This window comes from Aplysia californica, unplaced genomic scaffold (assembly GCF_000002075.1).
Source record: "Aplysia californica isolate F4 #8 unplaced genomic scaffold, AplCal3.0 scaffold00296, whole genome shotgun sequence".
NCBI lineage: Eukaryota > Metazoa > Mollusca > Gastropoda > Aplysiida > Aplysiidae > Aplysia > Aplysia californica.
In genome coordinates, this window is record NW_004797566.1 from 742,630 (window position 1) to 756,802 (window position 14,173).

At 43.6% G+C, this 14,173-nt stretch overlaps 1 protein-coding gene across 2 annotated transcripts in view; it reads right to left on the minus strand.

Annotated features, from left to right (window-relative positions):
- Positions 1–14,173, minus strand: part of LOC101855031 (inhibitor of Bruton tyrosine kinase) — a 193,605-nt gene that overhangs the window by 51,489 nt on the left and 127,943 nt on the right. For both annotated transcript variants that reach the window (XM_005101740.3, XM_005101739.3), the window contains exons 22-23: positions 12,229–12,588; positions 8,756–8,964 (exon numbers count right to left, since the gene is read on the minus strand). In XM_005101740.3, the coding sequence (XP_005101797.1) occupies positions 8,756–8,964; positions 12,229–12,588 (569 nt within the window). The remainder of the gene's footprint in view (positions 1–8,755; positions 8,965–12,228; positions 12,589–14,173) is intronic.

The following is a 14,173-nucleotide window of genomic DNA, read 5'->3' on the forward strand; positions in this document are numbered from 1 at the left end:
TTTCCCGAATCCGTACTGGAGACCGCTCAGCGAGCCCGTCGTTCCCAGAAACCACATGAGTCGCCTGTGGATCATTTTTTCAATAAGCTTGCACAGACAGCTCGTTAGTGCTATTGGTCTGTAATTGGATGGGTGTGTGTGGTCCTTGTTTGGTTTGGGTATTGGAATGACAGTGGCGAGACGCCACGACTCCGGAAAGGAGTGTAACTGCCACATGTCGTTGTATATGTCTAGTAGGAGTGTAAGTGTTTCTGAGGGCAGGTGTCTAATGATCTGGTTGTCGACGTCATCCGGTCCCGGGGCTGTATTGCCCAGGTCCGAGATGCACGATGTTAGTTCGTCTATTGTGAAGTCTGCGTTGTAGATTTCAGTGTTGTTTGAGTGGAAGTTTAGGTGTTGTTGTTCTCTGTTAGTTTTGATGTTTTGAAAAGTGGTGTTGTATTATGCTTGGGATGAGTTTTTGGCGAGAGATGTAGCTATTGTGTTTGCAATGTCTACTTGTGTTTCAGCTGTGGTTCCATCCAGCCTCTGGACGTGCCGAATGGTGTCTGTGCGTCTACCCAAGAATTTTTTTGCGATTTTGAAAACTTGGTTGAGTGGTGTCTGGCTGTTTATTTTGGAGATATATTTTTTGAAAGATTGTTGATTGTCTTTTGCTCTCCCTGAGGCATCTACGTGCCACAGCTCGAGCCTTTAAATAGTTTATCTTGTTTTCTGTGGTGGTGTTGTTGACGGCTTTTCCATACGCTGCCTTCTTTTTCTTTACTGCATCCTCACATTCCCAAGAGAACCAGATCTTGTTCCTCCAGGGTTTTGTTTTTGTTTTTGGTATGTGTTTTTGGCATATTTCTAAAAGCTTTTCGTGGAGTTTATTGTAGTTGTGGTCGAAAGTAGGGTTCAGAATCTGGGAACATTGATTGGCAAACCCGTTCCAGTCTGCTTTTTTGAAGTTGAAGTGTTCTGGGATCGGGTCGTTTTGGAGGCTATTGTTTTTTAGAAGAATTGGGAAATGGTCCGTACGGTCATCCAGCACAGACCATTCAAGATCTGGGACTAGGTCAGGTAGGGATACAAAAGGTGAGGTCAAGAGATGAAGTGCCATAAGTGGCTCTGTTTCTGTAAGTTGGGGACCTATCATTTAAGAGACAGATGTTATTTTGAAATAAATCTTGTATTATTTTTCCTGTCTGGTCTGTAGGTTTGTCTCCCCAAAGGGGGCTGTGGGCATTAAAATCACCTAGCAAAATAAAGGGTTTTGGAAGCTGAGCCTTTAAGTCATTTAGTTGGGTTATTTTGAGGGGGTAATTTGGTGGGATATAAACTGAGCAGATCGTGATTGGTCTGTGCAGGGTGACTCGTACGGCAATAGCCTGGAGGGTCATCTTAAGATGTACTTGTCTGTGGAGTGTGTTGTTGTCGGTGTAGATGGTGGTTCCACCGGAAGCAATCTGGTTCTATGTGTGAATGTGATGATACGCAGTAAATCCTTTTAAGTCTATGGTTGAAGCCGGGGCGAATTTATTTTGTTTTTTAAATACAGGCCACACGTGGGCACAGTGTGGCCTGTAAGTGTTGCAATTCTGCAATGGAAGGTCAGATTCCGCCGGCATTCCATTGCAGGACAGCCATTATATCTTTTTTCCTTTTGTTCTTGGAGCATAAAGGCCCCGGCTTCGAGTTAACACTCTGACTCCTGTTTGTGGGGGAGGCAGAGTGTTTTCTAGATTGCCGTCCTGGATTGGACGGCGGTCTAGTGGGGGATTTGGAGGAGTGACGGGGTCAGGCCGGGGAGGGGGGTCGGAGCTGTCCTCCTCCATTGGTTGGTGGTGGGGTAGGGGGATGTCTGCTGAAGAGGGAGGGGGAGGTGGAGCAGACGGAGGGAGCTTGGAAGAGGGGGAAGGGTGCACCTCACGCTCCATCAGAGGGGATGTGGCGTGAGGTGGAAGAAGAAGAAGAAGAAGGAGGAGAAGAAGAGGAAGTGATAGAGAAGGGGGAGGGGGAGGAGAGAGGGCGGAGGGAGAATCCACCCTGTTCTCCCCTAGAACCTCAAAGCGGTTTGTCAGAGGTATCTCGGTAGAAGGAAGAACCTTTTTAGTTTTGGTCACAGAGACATGCCTGTTGACCGTGGGCTTTGGGAGGTCAGCAGTAGAAGGACTTGCCGACCTCGTGGCTTCCCGTGCTACCTTTGCGTATGACCGGCCAGGGATCGGGGTCACAACTGGCGGGCAGGTAGCTTTGCGGGCCTCCTGAAACAAGCAGCCATTTCATACTTTATACTCTTGGATTGCGCGTTCTTGGATTCGAGTTGGGCAATCCTTACTAAAGGCTGTGTGCTGGCAGTGGCAATTGGGGTAACAAGGACTAGCCTTGCATTCCTTCTCAGGATGCCCGGTCTTGCCACAACGAGGACACACGGCTGCGTGTCGGCATCTCGACTGACTATGTCCGAACTTCTGACACTTCAAACAGCGCAGAAGGTTCGGTACATAGGGTCGCACGTCTAAGACCAAGTACGATGCCCGAACGGTGGCTGGAGGGCGACACGAATCAAAGGTCAGGATGACCGTGTTGGTTTCGAGGGTGATCTCCTCCCGCCGGAGAGTAATCCGGCGGGCGTGGGTCACACCTTCGCAGTTCGCCACAATTTCCTCCATGCTGCAGCCCTTTAGTTCATGGCTGCGGACGACGCCCTTCGAGCAGTTCAACTTCTGGTATCGTTCGGAAGTACATGGAAAACTGCCGAAGGTCGTGATGTTCAGAAGTTTGGCCACTTCAGTTTCTGTTGCGCACTTGACAAGGAGTACACCAGAGAACAGCTTCTGGACATTCGTAGGAATGTATCCCAGAACCTGTCGTAGTGCATCTCCCGTCTTGAACAGATTCAGATCAGTGATCTTCTTCTGTGCGTCTTCACATACGGCTGCTTCGGAAGCTCATGGGAGAAGGGAGAAAAGAGGCAGACGTAAAGGTCCTTTTTCCGGAATGTATGGATCACCCGCACCCGCTTCCGCGAACCGAGACTTCTTGACGTTGGGAGCTGGGGGAAGGGTCTTTAGTATTTTTTAAATCCTATAAAGTGTGAGGTTGATTCGACTCCGGGGCTCCCCGCCCGCCACGGAGCCCAAAAAGGGGACACATTGCTCGGATGACCAGAGCTGTGCCAGGGCTACCCCGGAGCTATACTCTCCACGAGAAAGTACAAGACCCTCCCGTAAAGATTGACCCAGGGCTTGATGGGGTTTCAGCTCTCAACCAATTGAGTGGCATGGGCCGTGCCATCCTCCCGTCTAAGAGGAAAACCTGGGCCAAAGAGGTGTGAAAATTTTCAACGGGGTTGTCAAATGGAGGCTTCGGAATGGAGTCTCCTATGGTGTGTACTGTTTGAAGATAGGGCAGCGGCACACTTCATCAGAGGGGTGGGGCATAAGGAGGAAGAAGAAGAAAAGGGATAGAGGAGGGGGAAGGGGAGGAAGAAGAAGAAAAGGGATAGAGGAGGGGGAAGGGGAGGAAGAAGAGGCGGAAGAAGAGTCCACCCCGTCCTCCCCTATAACCCCAAAGCGGTTAGAGAGTAGCATCTGAGGTAGTAGGGACCGTCTTTACTTTTGGTGTAGAGGCTTGCCTGTTGACCACGGGCTTTGGGAAGTCGCACTAGAAGTACTGGCCGACCTCGTGACCGGCTGGACTGCCTTTGCGTATGACCGGCCAGAGACTGGAGTCACAACTGGCGGGCAGACAGCTTTATGGGCCTCCAGAAATGAACAGCCATTTCGCACTTTGTACTCTTGAATTGCGCGTTCTTGGATCCAAGTCGGGCAATCCTTGCTGAAGGTTGTGTGCTGGTCGTGGTAATTGGGGCAGCAAGGACTAGTCTTGCATTTCTTTTCAGGATGCCCTGTCTTGCCACAAGGACACATGGCTGCGTGTTGGCATCGCGACTGGCTATGGCCAAACTTCTGGCACTTGAAGCAGCACAGAGGGTTCAGCACATAGGGTCGCATGTCACGGACCAAGTAAGATGTCCAAACTGTGGCTGGAGGGCGACACGAATCAAGCGTCAGTATGATTGTATTCGTTTTTAGGGTGGTCTCTCCCTGCCGAAGAGTAATACTGTCATGAGGCCGTTCCCGATGAATTCGAGCAATCCCTGTTACACTGTACAACACCACCTTCCAAAACATCAAAAACTAACAGAGAACAACAACACCCAAACTTCCGCTCAAACAATACTGAAACCTACAACCCAGCCTTCACACTGAACAAACTAGCATCATGCATCTCGGACCTGGGCAATACGTCTACTAAACATATACAACGACATGTGGCGGTTGCACTTCTTTCCGGAGTCATGGCGACTAGACACTGTTATTCCAACACCAAACCAAACAAAGACTACACACACCCATCCAACTATAGACCAATCGCATTAATGAGCTGTCTATGCAAACTTAATAGAAAAATGATTCACAGGCGACTCGTGTGGTTACTGGAGACGACGGGCTCGCTGACGGTCTCCAGTGCAGATTCAGGAAAACTCGATCCACTCTGGATTACCTGGTCCGCCTGGAGACCTTTATACGCGAGACGTTTGCCAAAGGGGGCCACAAGATCTCCATCTTTTTTACGTAGAAAAAGCCTTCGACACAACATTGAAGTACAGCATTCTTAGAGACCTGCATGCTCTCTGCCTACGCAGTCTTCTCACTGCCTTCATTTGAAATTTCTTAAAGAACCGTTCCTTCCTGGTCCATGTCGAATCCTCTCTTTCAGACCCCACCAACAGGAGGAAAGTGTTCCGCATCGAAACATCCTTTCTCCTCTCCTCTTTGAAATTTAAATAGATTCCATCACTCAGACCCTTCAAAATAGCATAGACAGCTCGTAATACATTGATGACTTCCTGATATGCTGCCGTTCCATAAATCTTCAACTAAGATCTATGGAAAGGCAGCTGCAAATGCAGTTACACAAACTTGAAAAACTGGTAAATGAAAACGGTTTTTTAAGTTTTCCCTCTCAAAGACGGTTGCAGTGCACTTCAGCCGATCATGAATAGGTGTACTGCAGCCGGATTTGACGCAATACGGGGAAAGGATACCAGTTTTGGACCAGGCTCATTTCCTCGGAATTACATTTGACATACAAGAAACTTACAATCATTCCACACATAAAAGACCTCCCTCTGAGGTGCCAGAAAGCAGTGAACGCTTAATTTTTTTTTATCACATCCAGAGAGGGGCAGGGACTCAAAACACCTTCTCCACCTATACATTTACCGTGTCCGATCCAGGCTTGAATACGGCTGTCAAGTCTATGGATCGGCAAAACCCCACGTCCTAAAAACACTAGACCCAATACAAAACCAAGGACTCCGCCTCACCCTGGAGGCTTTCCGCACTTCTCCAGTGGAAAGCCTCCAGGCCAAGGCAAACATACCATCACTTGCACCCAGACGCACACAATTTTCACTACAATATGTAATTAAACAGAGCTCAACACCAGAGAACCCAACACACGACTGCATTTTCAGAACAAACCCGGTCACCATAAACAAATTCAAAAACAATGAAAAACTCAAACTCAAACCTTTCGACCTCAGAGTCCTTGACAACCTCAAAAACATACACTTTTCCAAACAAGACATCTAGCAATTTCTTTTGCCAAACCTCCCTTCATGGCACCTCACCAAGGCAAAAGTAGACTTACAGTCTTACCCACAACAAAGTAAGCACAAACTCAAAACATTTAAATCAGAAAACAAAACACTTATAGAAAAATACCCTGGTGCGGAGCTAATCTTCAAAGAGGGCTCTAAATACAACTCCACTGTGGGCACCACAGCCCTATCGTCTAACAGTACACACCAGAGGAGACTCCGTCTCGAAGCCTCCCTTTTCTCTGCGTAGGCCACTACCATTGACATGGCACTGGACTTTGTAGAAAATTTCCCTAACAAATCTTTCCTTATCCTTTCTGACTCGCTGTCTTGCATCACCTGCTTACAAACTACAAACTCTTACACCCAAAAATAGTTACATTACAATAAGAAATACACACTTTGACTGAAACTGGGAAAAGTATGATTATGTTTGCATGGCTACCTAGCCATGTGGGTACCTGAGGAAACGAGCAAGTGGATCTCCTGGCGAGGGAATCCTTGTCCTTTCTGCTGGGACCAACGACAAACACTCTCCCACAGACTGACTTTAAAAATAAGGTAAAAAAACTACACTTCAAGTCTGTGGGAAACCCATTGGGAGAAACATATTAACAACAAACTCCACAATATCATGCCCAAATTGTGACACAAATTTTACCATTAGACATAGATCTATCTGAACAGAATGTCCAGACTTCGGAGAGGCCCGAGGGAAGTATTTTAAAAGCAAAGAATTGCAAGATCTGTTCTCTGTCGTTAATCCTAGCAGAATTCTTGATTTTAAAAAGGTCATTGGCCTTTACAGTACATTGTAGATACCGTTGTTTTAACTTTAAGTAAATTGTCGATTTAGATCGTTATTTTACCACAAATTTTTTAACATTTTAATCTGATCGCAGTTCCCCGTGTTGTTTCGGCACAGTATGAGCATGACATTGATCTGACACCGTAGTTTTCTGCATGGAAATTTCATTTTACCCCCAAAATGACCAAATTCTGCAAAATTTCTGCATAGACTGCGGCCATGTTTAAACTTCTTTTTCCATATTGCTTTAAATATATAAGTACCAATTAATCATAGCTGAGGAGTAGCACTACAGATGCAGTAAATAAAATATTAAAAAACCCAGCAATTAGCAGCATACAATCTGTATTATTCTTTAGAAACACAAGCTCATGACATAAAATACTAGCAAAAGTGTGACCCAAAGAAATAAGACACTATACCGGTAATTTCAAAATCAGGTGAGCAGGCATTTTGAGCTTTAGTCATTTATTGTCAGGGGACGTTGAAGACAAATAAGACAATTATGTTGTTTGAGAAAAAAAAGTCCTAGGAAGATGGGCAGAATATGAAGGAGAATTATTTGAAGATAAAAGACCACCCCTACCACAACCAAGCAACAACAATGGTCCCAACATTCTAAAGTCAGAGGTAGAGCTCGCAATTAGAATTAAAAACACCCCAGAAGGAAAAGCCCTAGGTGAAGATGGAAAAAATACAGAAATGCCCACTCACCGTCCATTTACGGGTGTTGTGAATTACCACATAACATACGTACTAACAGAACAGTTTTCCGCCAGACACGTGCACTTTTGGTAAACTGAAGCTGACGTTAAGCGACATTTGTTTTCGACGCATTCTTTTCTTTCAAAAATGTATCCATTTTTGCTGAGACAAATCTCGTCTCGCCTGTACTCCTATACAATAGCCACTACTAGTGCATGCGCAATAGAATCTTGATAGAAGTGCTACTGACTGAAGTGTTTTTATGCAATTCCCAAAGGGGGAATATTAACATTTTTTTCTTATGCACAGTAGAATTGTAAATGGGCTGATTTATCAATGTCATGCTCATACTGTGCCGGAATAACATAGGGAATAAGGGGAACTGCTGCTTTTTCTTTCCTCATCCTTACTATCGTCATTTTTTCTCTATTTCTTTTGTATGTTTGTCACTCTCTTGTGAACTGCTATTTCCGGGGTGCCTTGATAGTCGAAGCAGACTTTGCAGTGTTGAGGCGAGAGAGGTGAGCAGAGTAAGCCTGATTCCCCGTCTATACCTCTCTGTTGACATCCGCCCCTTGGCGTTCATATGACCTATGCGAGCTCCGTAAATCTTACTAATACCGGTAGCTCGCTACGGATGGGATCGGCCGATTGGGCCGATCACCCGACTCAGTCGCCTCAAAAACAGACGTGTTTCTTTTCCGTTTCAGGCGATCGGTCCGATCCAGCCATAGTGGGCACCCGTTATAAAATTTAGAACAAACAAGAATCTAGATCTAGATCAATTTTGTTTATTAAAAAAAGAGCGCCCTAATTTCCGGCTTCTGGTGAGAGGGAGAGCACTTTAACGTCGCCAGCTCGCATCAGTAAAAAAAATTTTTCCGCAATTCTACGTGTGAAAGCATAATAAAGCTGCACAATTTTTCAAAATTCTGCAAAAAATCTCTGCGGCCGCGCAGCACAGTTGATTTATTTTCCCATGGCTGCAGTGCCCACGGAAAACTACGATGTCAGATTGATAAGTCAGCTCATTTACAATTCTACTGCGCGCATAAGAACATGTTAACATACCCCCTTTGGGAAAGGCATAAAGACACTTTGGTCATTGGCATTTCCCTGGGGAGGGGGGGGAAGGGGCAGACAAGACAAGACAAGACCAGACAAGACAAGACAAGGCAAGACAAGTAAAGATAAAATACGTACTTAGATTTTTTTAAAATCAACAATACACATTAATGTTCATTTCAACAGCAGCCTATCCCAGAGGGTAAAAAACTTCTTTCGTATCTTTCTTTACTGGTTCTTAGTGGTATGTATCGGCTGCTGTGTGATCTTAAAATTTGTGTGGAAAGGGGTTGTGATGGGTCGTTCAAAATGCTGCAAAAATTTTTTTTATTCTTGTTATTTTATTTTCATCCATTTTAAATATAAAGTGTTTTAGAAAGCTTGTAAAAGTGCATAGTGTGAAATAGCTACTGACAGAAAGTCATTAAATTGACTAATACCTCTTTCTGTGTCTCTTAAAACCAAGAAAAAAAATCCAAGCTGATCCTATTTCCTTTATAAACAAGAGTCAAATATTAACTTACGTGGCATTTTCCTGCAATGGTGGAGACTGGACAGGCCACGAGAGAGTTTTGTAGTTGGCATTCCATTTGGGTACTTCATCAGGCTGGGTGGGAACCTGAGGTCTTGATAACGTTTCACTACTGCCCCCTAGCAGAGCTGACGTACCAGAGAGAGGCATTAGGCGCCACTTCAACTTTTCCCGTAGCTTGGCAGATGAGGCGTGAAACTTCTGTCAGAAGAAAAGCAGATGATGGAGGGGGAGTGAGTATCAGAAAAGTGGAAGGGAGGTGGCGAGGAATGAGTATCACATGACAGATGGGAGGTGGCGAGGAATGAGTATGATAGGTGGGAGGTTGACAGAATTGAGTACCAGATGATATGTGGGAGCTGGTAAGGAAAGAATTATTAGATGATAAGAGGGAGGTAGTGAGAAAAGAGTATCATTAAAGCCGCCACACATACAGGGATGTGGCCCAGAGTCTGGGTCTCAGGCCTCCAAAACTATAAAATTGCTACGTGTGTGGCAGAGATTTCAATTTCATGAGGCCAGGTGCTGGTTCAGAATGTATACTGCACAAAATATTTTTTCATCGGCCCAAGGTAGGGCGGAGCGGTCGGGTAAAAAAAGATCCACATTTTGTAAAAAAATGTACGACTTCAGATTTGTTACCAGCATAAAATTTCCCATGAATTTGATAAAATAAACTATGATAAACACCATGCTGGTTTGATGTTCAATAACAATTCTTCGGGGGGAAATACAACAAAACTATAGGTGTAAATTAAACAGACAAAATGGCGATGTCCCTAAGAGTGACTGCTGCATGTATGCTAAAAATAATCCTGGACTGAGGTGTGTTGACTAGCTTATGTCCACTGGCTCATGCGTGAGTGGCCTGCTTGAGACGGTGGGAGGTGGCAAGGAATGAGTATAAAACAATAAGTGAAAGAAGGTGAGGAATGAATATCATAGGATAGGTGGGAGGTGGTGAGGAATGAGTAGGCCTATCAGATGACATGTAGTAAGTGGAAAGGATTGAGTATCAGAAGACAGGTAGGAGCCTTGGAGGTGGCAAGGAATGAGTCAGAAGATGGATGGTTTGTTTGAGTAAAAAGAAGAACATCGTCACAATAAGTCATATCATGCTGGAAAAAAGTAAGAGTAAGACAGACAGACAGGAACAAAAGAGGGAAAGTAAAGAAGTAGGATCTACCAATAGTGCCTTCCAACCATTCACAAGATGGGTGAGAGGTTGTAAGGATTTAGCAGTATCAGTCACATATATAGCCCAATTCAGAATGTGGGCACAGAAAGGACCTTTCAACACTAAAGGAAGCATTTAAGACATGATTGAAACACATTCCTTTTTTTTTTTTTTTTTCTTTTCATTATCCACTTCTTGTAACCCTTTTTGGGGGGGTAAAAATTGTAAAAAAACAATAAACCCCTCATCAGTTTCCCCTTTGTAATTCCCTTGAGCTTTCCAAAAGTTCTTGACAAATAGTGTTGGCAAGTGACATTTTTTTATTAGGAGGAGGTACTCAAAACGAGCTGCTGGAAAGATACATGACTGTTATTCACACAACTTTATCGACAAATTACAGTTTCTATTCAGTGTATGGAAAAACAAAATAAAAGCCTATAAAGAGTGTTTTTTGTAATTTTTTTCCATCCCAGTGACTAGAATGAAAGATGTTATCTTGTACTTGCTTTAGGGTAAAGCAAAACGTGTGTATCAATGACTTTATTGGTGCGTGACTTAGGTACTGGAGGTGTGTCCCCCTTTCAACGTAAAGCACAGGGTGTTTTATCTACTTAATCAGCAAGTCCGATATCAGAATGTAGAAAAACATCTTTTTTCTGCTGAAACTGAGAAAACTTGGTTAAGTGATGCCAAATCAGCATACCGTGCACAAATGTACGCCATACATGTTAGTTTGTACTATTTAGCATGCTCATGTCAGTAGGATTAATAAATCGCTCAAGAAAATCAAGTGCGATGTTTGGCAGATGAAACCTTTATAATGGAAAGAATGGCTGTGTTGTGAACGGTAAGTTTTGTGTTCAATACACTGACCGCCAGATAAAGTTTTTCTATTCTTGTCAAATCTGTCACTGCAGGTAAGGGGTCTATTCATAGTGTGCACTGAAGCTGCCATTAATTGAATTGATCCGAGATGCAATGGGTACCCCTTCTCTGAACCTATCAAATAGTACAAACTGTTGTCTCCATGTCCGAGAGTAGCGAGTAAATCTTCACAAGCGGACGGCTCGTTACCCGTGCGCTCGTTTACAATAAGTACCAAAGAACGCTGATTTAGCGTGTCTGACCCAACTCTACCCACCAGAGGTACATCCTTTCCCGTGTCTGCAATCATGGCTTATTTCTCGGCACTTGTCAATTTTCTTTTGATTTGCGCTGATAAAATGCTACTAGTTTAAGGCCCTGGCCAATATTAAATCTAAAAGAGAAATGAAGTTTAAAAGTCGCCTGGAGAAACTTCAAAGGAGCTGTGCCAACCCCGCCTGAGAGCAAAATATCTGACATCGCCAGGTTTCAGCCCAATGACCTTAAGGCTGGCAGGCACCTGAGAGGTTTTTATATTGTAAGGATTCACGCTCAAATCTACATGATATGATAGGTCTTAGCTGGTCCAAGGACTGATGAATATCGGGTTTTTAAAAAACATGTACGTCTACAGGGTCCTTGACGCATACAGCCTACCTTCTTTTAATTTGAATTTACTTAAAGTTTAGAAGAGCTGTACATGTAATTAGTTGATATCGGTTTTGTTCCCTACACATGCGAATCTAGATGAGGCCAGACTGGCCAGTTTGTCTCTAGCCTCTACCAGCCTTCCACTTGTCAATATGGCAATCGGTAGTATCCCGTTATACTGCCAACGCCGCTCTGCCATCAACTTTATACTCATCGCTAGGTAGGCGGTATAATGAGGTTTGACTGTATTTACAAAGCTGCTTTCAATTGCCACTTTTTCAGAGCTGTAAAAGCAGCATACTTTTTTTTGGCGTTTTTACAGCATAAAATCTTTCCTCATGATCAGATTACAAAAGCAAACGTTTGGAACAAAAAAATAAATCTATGGACTTGATTTATAATTCATTCTAAGCTGCACTTTAAAAAAAGATTTGGTTTTGAGTAATCATTAGGATAGTCTATAGGAAGATAAACCAGGGAATTCAAACATGATGAAAAGAACCCTAAATATGATGAGAGAATTGGTATACTACATAAGATAGATAAAACGAATTTTTAAAAGGAGAGACAGACATATATATATATATATATATATATATATATATATATATATATATATATATATATAACATAAATGTGCCAATCCTATTTTTTTTACTGTAGATCTAATTTTCACTTTACCCACCAACAAATGACTCTCAAAATTAAATATTACAGATCCAGCTCTAAAAACTTAATAACCATAACAATTTGATAAGTACAGAACCTTATACCTTCTCATCTTCCTCAATCCTCCGGTTGACCTCTTCTATGACAACTGTCAAGTCATCACTGAAATCGGAGTTCACAGACAGATTCCTCTGGGTACCCACAACAGGAGCTACCGAAGCCGTGGAATTAGCAACAGCAGCAGCGCTTTTCTCCCCTTCTTCACTGGAAATTTTCTGCCGTGAGCGGCCACTTCGTTTCTTCTGCTGCTGCTTGCCTCCCTTTTTTCCAGAGCCAGGCTCTCCGATGGGATGGAAAGAGTCATCACTACTAAGACTCTCGTGGGCAGAGACCAGTTGGGACAGAAACTCCTCACTGATACTCACTTCACCTCGTGTTATCTGACGTTTTGACATGCTTGGGATCTGCAACAAAAATTTCATAAACAGTCCAGCATTAGTATTCTGCATCCACATCTTATAAAGCCATGTCAATTTTTCACAAATCCAAGACGGCTGCCACAGACCCATTTTTCAGAAACAATCAACAAATTCCCCCTTAATACATCCTATCTACCTATGAACTTCTTGCACAATTACATGAAAGTGAATGGAAGTAATTCGTTCAGATATTTTTTTCAGGGAGTGTACGTCTCCCCTGAAGTACACTAGAGGTAGTGTGTGTACACACTTAGAACTAGAAACAAACTAATGGATGCGGGTTATTGGACTGTCTCAGCTTTCATTCAATACATCACACACCCATAGAGATAGATAAGCACGGACATTTACGCAGCCTGACTGTCAGGTGGGATTTATGACCCCGGGAGGTCCGCAGGTAGGTTAAACGGCTGCGCCGGGGAACAGCGACTCATGACGTCATTTTACCGGGAAACAGCGAACGGGGAACAGCGACTAGTATTTTACTATATTTCTTTGTTACAGTTGAACTTGGAGTAATCGCCTACAGTATCGAATACAATTAGACCAAACATGTAACATTTCGTCTCGATTTCAGTAAGCTTAATAGAGCTCAGTCAAATCTCCCGCCAATCTGTTCCTAAGGAGGAACAAAAGAGAGAAGTTGATCACAGCGTAAAGCAATAAGGAGATGTCGCAGGGAGAATTTTAAAGAAAAATTTCTTTTAAAATGCTGTCAGCTCAGTAGCAAGTTTGAAAACCGTCTCTAGAATGTTCTTAAAGTTTGAACTTTTTTTCTCTCTCTTTGCATTGTCCTCTTCAGGTGGATGTTATCATTTTCAGTTTAGATGCAGCGATTGCAATTCTCCGTTTCATCTTTGTTTTCCGATTTGGTATTGTTTCTCCATGATTGGTTTATCGTACTCCTACACGATCATACTCTTACTCACATGATCAAACACACACCCACACCCACACACACACACACACACACACACACACACACACACACACACACACACGTGCGCGCGCGCGCGTGCGTTCGCTTTACATTCAATAGGTTCCAGGTTCGAAACCTGACAACCACGGAAACATTAATTTTTTTCTCTAAAATGTTCTCTTTCCACCTCCTTTCCTTTTCTCTAGATATGTTCTGTCGTCTGCTTTCATCTCCACTTTCTCGCTCTAACACGCCCACCCCCGGCCAGTGGGTTCCTCCTTCCTTTGCTCCTGACTATTTCTACAAGTACTGCTTCTCCTTGCTCCTTCTTACTACTGTCTTTCAGCCTCACATCCCTGATCTTAGGGTAGCAGTGATCGAACTTTTGGCACTCTCGAAAGGAAAAAAAATCTCGGAGGTACCATGTGCAAGCTGCGCACTTTAAGCTCTCTTGGTGGTTCTAAACTCGATAAGAGTAGGCTTCGCCGCCACCAAGGCAAAATTCAAAATTAATTCATGCCAAAACCTGACAATACTCTAGTCAGTATAAAGTGATAAAGAGTACCTTCGAAATCTGAATGAGGCTGCCTGAAAGCAAAGGGCCCTACGAAGTACGAAAAGCGGTCACATTCGTAAAAATCAATTGTACTG